This window comes from Gossypium hirsutum, chromosome A06 (assembly GCF_007990345.1).
Source record: "Gossypium hirsutum isolate 1008001.06 chromosome A06, Gossypium_hirsutum_v2.1, whole genome shotgun sequence".
In the NCBI taxonomy this organism is placed as follows: Eukaryota; Viridiplantae; Streptophyta; class Magnoliopsida; order Malvales; family Malvaceae; genus Gossypium; species Gossypium hirsutum.
The window spans coordinates 40,307,225-40,317,759 of record NC_053429.1 but is presented as its reverse complement, the minus strand read 5'-3'; the positions used below and the strand labels follow the sequence as shown (position 1 = coordinate 40,317,759).

Sequence of the window (10,535 nt, the reverse complement as noted above, 5' to 3'; positions counted from 1 at the left end):
TGTAAGTTCTAATGAACTTACTGAATAATCATAACCGACATTAGTACAAATCTACTAAGTTTGCGCTACGTTAGCATATTATTTGCAACCTTCAAACTGACTTACTTGTACTTGGTACATTGTCTTCAAATACACCATTACTTATTTACTTGCACACCTTAGATAACGATTCAATTTACTCGATTTCATTCTGTCTACCTAACGTCTTGAACACAAAAGATCACATATCCGGCTAAACAAAGCCTTTCACACATAAAGCTTTCACTTATGGGACTTCATATATGTAACACCAAAATACAGATTTTACAGTGATTGACCTCTTGGTGGCCTGTGGATTTTATCTTCACTAGTTTCCTTTACAGACCCTTAATGTAACACCCCAAACCCGAGACCGTCGCCGGAGTCGAACACGAGGTGTTAACAGACTTCAAACCACTTATTAAAATTTTTCCAGACAAGCTTTCAATCTGCGTACTAGTTGCTTTAAAAATCATATCTTGAGCTCTGGAACTCAAAATCCAGTTCCGTGAATTTTCCCTGAAACTAGACTCATATTCCCATCTACATATTTTTTTCTAGAATTTTTGGTCGGGCCAATTAGTACAGTTTATTAGTCAAAGTCTCCCATGTTACTGGGGTCGACTACACTGACCTTTGCGTATTACGACCTGGATATCTCCCTGTACAGAACTTCCATACTGATGCCGTTTGTTTCTATAGAAACTAGACTCAGAGAGGAATCTATGCATATATTGTATGACTCCTAATTATCTCTGGTTAATTTATAATGAATTTCCAAAGTCGGAGCAGGGAATCCAGAAACCGTTCTGGCCCTGTCCCACGAGAACCTGATTATCTCTTAACATACTGTCCATATGATCTTTTCGTTACTTCTATATGAAAATAGACTCATCGACTTCGATTACATAATTTATTCATCAATTAATTCCACTCCTACTATTTTTAGTGATTTTTCAATCTCATGTCACTGCTGCTGCCAGCATCTGTTACGAAAGCAACTATGCCCACTTCGTGTTTACTCCTTGATCTAACTAATAATTCATCATGCATATCACAAATTATGATCATGACTAACCATGCCAAAGGCTAATCATTGTCAAACTTCCCCCTACTACACTATTGCCATATCATGAATTTTAACACCAAAATAATCAACCATGACGTATGGCATAAAAAGGTCGAATTATCAAGATTTGCGACCTAACGTTATGAATCCAAACCCAACCGAACATTTATGCCATTTTCGCATGGCTAAAAGATTACATACCAAAGTTCAAACACAACATAATAGCCTATACATGCCGAAATGTTCTCCTAAGCCGACTAAGAAGAAAGTACCAAAACTTGCTAGCCGGTGTGATGACTTCGATGACGGCCCGACCACGCAAAAAGAGACGAGTCCAAGAAACCTAGAATAGGTGACAAGGAAACACCGAGTGAGTTTATAACTCAGTAAGTCATAAGCAATACACTACCATCCATTAATAACATTATCACAAGAGGAAACAAAATGGAACGAGGCTAGTTACTCCATCCATACCGAACCATACCATAGTTCCTCCGACCTATCGGTTCAATCTCATACCAAATCATGCATTCACATTCCATATACTCATCAATAGAATATTCGAGGCATTTTCATAAATCATTTTATTTTCGTTACAATCATACAACTAAACGGCCTTTCACCCATTCCACGATAAATCTTATGTACGTGACTTCAAGTATATTTGTCACATAGGTTCAACTTACCAAGCTCAACTCCAAATATAAACATAGCACCTATTAGCCATGAACTCAAGATACTTACCCGATCCGCTGTCCGTGATCGACTCAATAGTGTCGCACACTTAGTGTCCATAATGATTCAAGAATATATATTAAGTCCGCACACTCAGTGCTATATAATCAACTCGCACACTTAGTGCTACATAATCAAACTCGCACACTTAGTGCTACATAGTCAACTCGCACACTTAGTGCTACATAGTCAAACTCGCACACTTAGTGCTACATAGTCAATTCGCACACTTAGTGCTGCGCAATTTAAACCCGCACACTTAGCGCCAATCTCATGGTCATAAATGTTTATACCCGCACATTTAGTGCCGAGATCAACAACTCAATACATCTCACCTCTTTTCTTTTCATTCAACACTTTCATCATCACATACGTAGATGCATATATATATTTATTCATTCCATTCAGCATCATTACATAAACGTTATGACCATTTGAATTAATACCAACTATATGCTTAATGACTTACTTTATGTTGGGTAAGACGGTTCCAACTCGGCTACTCGATGATCTTTTCTTTGCCTTTGCTTGATTCTCTCCCTTTGATGTCTTGATCTATAATAAACACATTTAGTAGTTTAATTTTCTTGCTGGATACTTATGTATAATTTAACGGTTTTCGCTCCATTTCACAATTATCCTTGTTCAAAATATCAAAACCTTAACCATATTCGATTAATGCTTCAAGGCCGAATGCATTATCGCTATTATGGTAACCTAGTCTTGAGTATTTTTGATTCTAATATACAACATCATGAATCAACTCAACCTTATAAGCCAATATTACTCCTTCAATCGGTTATCAAGAGTTAACAAAAATAGTATCACAAACATATACACCTATATGGCCGAATATACCAAATTAAATTTGACCTTACGTATGTGATTACCTATAGTTAATATACATCAAATTTCATACATTTAACCCTTAATTTCCACCACATAACAAGCATAAATCGGGTTTATGGATATACCATGGCCGATTCAATCTAATCACTTCCAAAATCATCAACCATTTTCAATGCATATAACATATATAAACATGAATAAGTTTCATATAATCTCTTAACACATTTACTTCTTCCATCAACAACCTTTTGTTTCTTTATCCATCAAAACTTAAAGGAAATAATCAAATTCCTTCTTTAATAGCCATAGCTGAATGGTCCATCCATCCATCAAAGTTTTTTTTTAAAAAAAATTTAGCATGGTCTAAGTAAGAACCATGATAATTAACCTAAAACAAGCTAAAATTTCACAACTTTAACACAATATACTAACCTTATTAAACATTCAAATGGCCGAAAGTTCTTTGCCCCTATTCCTTCCTTCAATTCGGCCAAGAAGACAAGAATGAAGCCCCCTTTTTTTTTCATCACATTTTCATTCTTTTCTTTTATTTATTAAATCCCATAACCCAATATCAATTTCAACAAATATTTTGCCCATCATCAACCCACCTTGGCCGGCCACTATAAGGAAAATTGGGCAATTTGACATGCAAGTCCACCTTTGTGTTGACATGCACTAATAAGCCCCTTTAAAATTAACCTATCATTTTTCACCATGTCTCATGTTGATCCCTATTTAATAATTCCTCATGCAATTGGCAAAATTAAGGCATGAAACTTCCACATATGCATGTACACACATAATAAACATAGAATATAACAATTAATTATCTTCATAACTCGGTTTTGTGGTCCCGAAACCACTTCCCGACTAGGGTAAATTTTGGGCTGTTACACTTAAACATATATTTCCTTGAGAGGAAATCGTTGTGAATTCTTACTTGTAAACTCATAAAAAAAAACCCGTAAATGATACCCATAATGCGTCTTGTACCAATAAATACAGAACCAAAGAAGACCAATTCTGGCAAATGGTTCCTATTGCAGACTATTATTAGTTGTTTGTCCTAATAGAACCAAATTCATATTATGATCCTCATGGATTCCTGCTTTTGACCTAAGTCTACTGATTCATGGTTTAGGAAACATACCAGTGAATTCATAAAGATGTCCTCCATTATAGTTAAGAGAGAAAATCAACTTATTTTGATCAAGCATAAAAATCTTACGGACTATCAAATCTTTCCCCTTTCTTCTAATAACGAATGACCTATTCTATGCGATTTACTTCTAGAAACAGATAACATGTAAGAAGATTCTTAAAGGAAAATCCCCTATTATGGAGTCGTACACATAAAGTAGTCCTAACAAACTTCCACATATAAGATAATCCTGGCGGACTTCCACATATAAGATAGTCTTGACTGGTTGTCATATTTTGTACATACAAACTCGCATATACAAGTAACTTATTCTTGGCAGACTTGCTAAATCTAGCAGACTTCCATATCTTTCATAACTTTCATATGCCATAGTCATTAACTTGCTTACACATATGAGGCTTAAATCCTTAGACTCTACAAAGTCTCATACATACATAGAACTCACGTTGGTTACCATATTCATATACGCATATATTTTCGTACAACCCAATCAAACCTCTGTAAAGCCGAAAACCATGCATATACATTCTCCTTACTATCTATCTAAACCTCCACAAAGCCAATTAACATGTGGCACAAAGTGCACTACGTGACATTTCTTCATTTTTCATTCGCTAAAACATCCCTTCACACTCTAAATATCAAACATGCATTTCATACATAGGCATTCTAACAACACTACTGTTCAAGCACGACACACATTACACCAGCATTTATTGCAATTTCATATCAACACAACAAACCTCATGATAAATCAATATTCAATTATGAAGTAATTCATCAATTACACATCATTCAGTCATAGGACAGCACATTATTTGCTCAACACTTAACCAGCATAACCAGCAAACATCACGCCAAACATCTCAATTATACCTTATAAATAGACTCATAACCAGCCATAAACTTTCATATCTACACACAGCATGCATCTCGATATATCATCATTCAGCCAAAGAATTCATCATCATAAAGCAGAAGTTACAGACTCAACAAACACTACCAAAGCATAAACATCCATTTAAGGCTTGAGTTATGGAACTCACTTGGAGGTTGACGCCAAATTCATCGATTTAACTTCTCCCTTGCTGCCCAAGCCTCCAACTTACAAAACATAACAACCAATTCAAAATTTTCAGTAAAGATAATTCATCATTATAAGAATCCTACTTTGCTTACATGCAGAGGCCATTTAAAAGATTATCCACAATTTTTAACCAAAACGGGACAAAATCGATGGATGACTAAAATCCTTAACTTTCTTTCCTTTCCTCGACTCTGTGACACATAAAGGTTAAAAAGCTTACCAGCTTGGTAAATTATCAATTGCTTACATACAGACTTTAGCTTCTGTCCTCCATGCAAATCGTTCTTAATATTTCTCTCTTTCAACCAGACCAATGAAAAAGATAAAGAAAGAATGAAAGAACTATACTGGAGAATAACATCTCTCCCTTATATACTACTCACGCACTTCTTTTACCGATCTTAATTTCGACAGCTAAGTGTACAAATCTATAATCATCATGTCTCCCACTACGAATTCTCTAATTCAAATGTAACGGAAGCAAGGTTGAATTCCAACCTTTCCACAACCAGTCCATCTTTCTTACTTATTTCCACTAGAACCCGCTCAATTTGTAATCTTTTCAAATTAATCCCCAAAATTACCATTCCAACATAACTTAAGAATTTAGGGTGTGACATATCATGTCAACATCTAAAGGGTGATGTTTCGACCTTAACTTCTTGTGGAAATATTGGCATCTCCTTTTGGGTTTCACATTAAGTGTGGCCTCTCCAAGATACTTGCTTTCTGATCAAGCCAATTGTAGGGAAAAAAAGTGCTAGATTTTAGCTCTCCCTCCCCATCCTCATGTGATGGTGACGATGACAACTTGGATGTTAATTGGCTTTTCTAAAATGAATGAAATTTCATTTGAAAAGAAAATTAAATAATCAACTCAAAAAATAATTTAACTTAAATTAACCCATCCAGACATAGTTTACAAGAAAGCTTGAACATAGAAGCTCAAAGTCTCATAGCTTCAATTGTACCATTTCAACTAGTCTCGTTTGCATACTTTAGATAAAAAAAAGCATAATGAATAGATTAATTTGCTCTCTTATACTAATTAATTACTGTCAATATTGATTATTGAGAATTTGTAACCTCTACCTTACATAAAAACTCTTTCCAAGAGAGGAGGTAGCGACAACTATCTTTTTTGTCTTTATAAGTAATGATCTATTTTCAATGTCGAGGCCTCTATTATATTCAAATTTTAGATTAAGTCCTTGTACATTAATTCAAATAGTTTTATTCTCTTACTTTTATAATTTTATTATTTAGTTCAAATTATTTGTCATTATAAGGTAATAATTGATTTTCAGTTTTGGTGCCTCTATTATATTCAAATTTATTATTTAGTTCTTACACTTTAATTAACATAATTTGATTTTCTTAATTTTATAATGTCATTAGGTATTGCAAATAATTTATATTAGTAACTATTCTGGTTAAAATGCTAATTTGAGTTTTTTCTTAAAACATTGTTCTAATACACTCGAAATATAAATTAACATGATGAGGTTTGAATTTGTGTATGTTAAAAAAGTTGGCGTAAGCATTTTAACTGTAATACTAAGGGTATTAATTAGTCTTACTAACCGATGATATTATAAAATTAGAGTGATCAAATTATGTCAAATTAAAATATAGAAATTAATTCTCATATTTAAGCATACTAGAGAGACTACAACAATAATTTAACCTAAAACAAGACAATATATGCTTTTATTTATATAAATACATACCACCATTAAATGTATAATAAAAATTTAAGTATTCAACATCATTTTAAGGATTTATATAATACATATTTGAATATTGGAATTGTTGTTGAATGTTGATTTTTAGTGAACGAATATCAATCAAATAATATAAAGTACTTAAATTCATTTTAATTTTAGTTTAAATATTTAGATATTTGAATTTGGTACTGGATAAGAATAAAAAAATTGATATTTCTTATAAAAAAATATATTGATATTCAAACTGAATATCTATTTTTTATATATTTGAAATTATTGTTTAAGCTTAAATTTGTATTTGAAGAAAAAAGAAAGTGATAAATTTTAGTATTTTCAAGAATTTAATTAACGAAGTATTTTGTTTTTAGTTGTATAAGTATAGCGAATTGGGGAGACATTATGATAATATGACTAAATATAACATTTATTTTTATTTTTATTTAATCATTTGGAATCGGTATCTAACTTAATAAATAATAATAATAAGTTTAAGTAGATTACAATTTAGTTTAAAAAAACAGAAATTGAATATATGAAAAGAAGGGTTAGTGTCACCCAAAAGAAACGTAAAGCTGATTATTTGAAAACCCCCATCATTTAACGCGTCTTTCTATTTACACCAATCATCATTATGGGAGCATTTTCGTGAGATTTTCATTTTTTGCTTGCGGCATCTCCAAGTCTCTCCATAATATTAATACCCACTACTCTTCAATGGCTTCTTCTCTCAGTAATCATCTCATCTAATGGAACCCTTCAATATCAACATTTCCGCTATCCTTTCCTGGATTCCCTTACATAGCCCCCAAAACAGATTTCAGTAGCTAGCACCACACCACTGCCAAAAACATTACCTCTTTTCACTGCCATGGAGGAAACCCATATTTTGTTTGGGAAATACGAGATGGGGAGACTGTTAGGGAAAGGCACTTTCGCCAAGGTTTACCATTGCAAAGACTTAACAACCGGCGAAATTGTGGCCATTAAAGTCGTCAGTAAAGACCAGGTGAAGAAACAAGGGATGATGGAGCAAATCAAGAGGGAAATCTCGGTGCTGCGCCTTGTTCGTCACCCAAACATTGTGGAGCTCAAAGAAGTAATGGCGACCAAGACCAAGATCTTCTTCGTTATGGAGCACGTCCGTGGGGGCGAACTGTTTGCCAAAGTGTACAAAGGCAAGCTCAAAGAAAATGTTGCTCTTAAGTACTTTCAACAGCTGATAAGCGCCGTTGATTTCTGCCATAGCAGAGGCGTTTCGCACCGTGATTTGAAGCCTGAGAACCTCCTTTTAGACGAAAACGAAGACCTTAAGGTCTCTGATTTTGGATTATCGGCTTTGCCCAAGCAGGTCCGCAATGATGGGCTCCTCCACACGCAGTGTGGCACGCCAGCTTATGTTGCCCCAGAGGTACTGAAAAATAGAGGCTACGATGGACCCAAAGCTGATATCTGGTCTTGTGGGGTTATCTTGTATGTTCTTCTCGCTGGTTTTTTGCCATTTCAAGATGAGAATGTTATGAACATGTATAGGAAAGTTTTCAAAGCTGAATTTCAGTTTCCACCATGGTTTTCGACCGAATCCAAGCATTTGATCTCGAAACATTTAGTGGCTGACCCCGAACAGAGGATCACGATCTCGGATATAATGCGTGTTCCTTGGTTTCGAAAAGGGTTCAAACATCCTCTCTCATTTTCGATCGAAGAATCGGTGCTGGATCACGTAGAGGATGACAAGCTACCGTCTCCAAAATTCTTCAATGCGTTCGAGTTCATTTCGTCCATGTCGTCAGGATTCGATTTGTCGAGTTTGTTCGAGAAGGAGAGGAAATCCGGGACTATGTTCACGTCTAGGTGTTCAGCTAGTGATATCATAGCTAAAATCCAAGGTGTTGCCAAGGGGTTGAACCTTAAGGTGGGGAAAGTAAAGGACTTCAAGTTGAGATTTCAAGGGCCGTCCGAGGGAAGGAAAGGGCGACTTTCAGTGATGGCGGAGGTGTTCGAGGTGGCGCCGGAGGTTGCGGTGGTTGAATTCTCCAAGTCGGCCGGGGATACCTTAGAGTATGCTAAGTTTTGCGAGGAAGAAATTAGGCCCGCATTAAAAGACATAGTTTGGACATGGCAAGGTGACAGTTTCAACCATTGTAGCAACGTTAAAATTGATGGTGAAGGATGTAAAATGCAAGCTCTACCCACAGCCTACCCTACACATAATTTGTAAATACGTACACTCTGATTAAAACAGTGATATAAGACTGGATTTTGCATACATAGATACATATAATAGATGCTAGCCTTGGAGTGTGTATTTAGGATTCTTTTGGATGCACAAAGCAAAGATGTTAATTAAGTCAAAATTGCATCTTCAAAGTTTCAAGTGTATTGCAATGGCTTCCTAAGCTACCATTAATGCCAAAGGGAGGATAGAAATTAGCTGAAAGATGATTTTTTTTTTTACACTTTAAAACATTGTTTTCTAGGGACTAAAATTTGGGTTTATTCCTTTAACTTTAATTTCTTCTAATTTGATATAGTAAGTCTAAGATTTTAGTTCAATTATGTGATCTAAAATAATTGGGCTCACTTTAAAAGAGATAAGAGTTTTATTTTGAATAGAAGTTAAAATTTATCCATTTACCCAGTTACTTGATTGACATAGAGGATTAAAAGTTGATCATTATAAATTGATTCTTCATCTACTCATTAGGATTACACATACAAAACACATTAAAGATTAACCTTCATCATTTAAGGTTTGTGTAATTAAGGAAAAAGGTTAAGAGAGAAATCAATTTATCAGATGTTTTCTGTTAAATTTAAGAGCCAACCCTAATTTTGCATCAAATATTTCTTAAACTTGTATTCTAAGTATCTAAAATAATTATTTATGCAGTTATAAAGATTTAATTTACATAAATCTAAAAAAAGTAGATCAAGCTTAATAACGTCCTTATTTAAGTTGTTTATTAAACTTTACTCGTATTGATTTAACTATAAATTGTCTCATTTCCTAATGAATTTGGGTAAAAAGCTTGCACTCCCAATATTATGGTGATAAAGTCAGGAATCATTATATTCTATAACCCAAATTACAGACAGAACCGAACAGGTGATTTATTCTTTTGTATACTACTCTAAGATTGAGGCACATGAGTATGTACTGTGAAACATGGACAAATCTTAAAAAAGAAAGAAAAAAGACAGAAGGATAAATGAGGTTGCAGCACGTTAGAGTATCAGATAGACGGCACATGGTGGTTGGAATGTAGCACAAATGCTAGAAGATTAGTTATGCAATCATTGTTATCTATCCCTCTTTGGTGGCCTAAATCGTGACATCTGCTCAACTCACCAAGTTACTACTAAACTAGGGTTTGAGTTGAGTAATGTTCATCACTTCAAAATCAACAAATGGGTTTTACTGGACAACCTCTTTTCATACCTACACTAACCATCTCGTTTGTATTCTAACTTTACTCATATTTTAAGAGAAAATTAAATTTTCAAAACTTGAATACATATTAATAATACTAGTATTCTCAATTTATATAATAAAGATATTATATACAAGAAAATTTATGTTTATATTAATAAACTTAATAATTTAATCGTATAAAGTTTGGTTTAAGACTAAACCCATTACTTGAAGTAGTGTTTTCATTTGCAATTATTAAATTATTGACCAAATTAAAACTTAAATATATATATTTAAAATAAATTATTTTAATTTTAGGTCATATATATAGGCATATTACCTGTAATAGTGTTGCCATTTGACAAGGGCAGGTTTTCCGGGAAAGCAACAAGGATTGGTCATAGCTCTTTTGTTTATTCATGACAAAAGAATCTTTTAGATGATCGCAAGATCCTAAATTCATGGATTTAATA

At 33.9% G+C, this 10,535-nt stretch overlaps 1 protein-coding gene across 1 annotated transcript; it reads left to right on the top strand.

Moving 5' to 3' along the window:
• Positions 1–7,235: 7,235 nt before the first annotated feature.
• Positions 7,236–9,087, top strand: LOC107926400 (CBL-interacting serine/threonine-protein kinase 25). Its single transcript, XM_016857252.2, has one exon. It carries the CDS (start codon positions 7,519–7,521, stop codon positions 8,866–8,868), a length of 1,350 nt encoding a protein of 449 aa, XP_016712741.1. The 5' UTR covers positions 7,236–7,518; the 3' UTR covers positions 8,869–9,087.
• Positions 9,088–10,535: the final 1,448 nt, after the last annotated feature.

Bases quoted from the DNA above. Each gene is read 5' to 3' on its own strand.
- LOC107926400 (XM_016857252.2), top strand. From the start codon at position 7,519: ATGGAGGAAACCCATATTTTGTTTGGGAAATACGAGATGGGGAGACTG.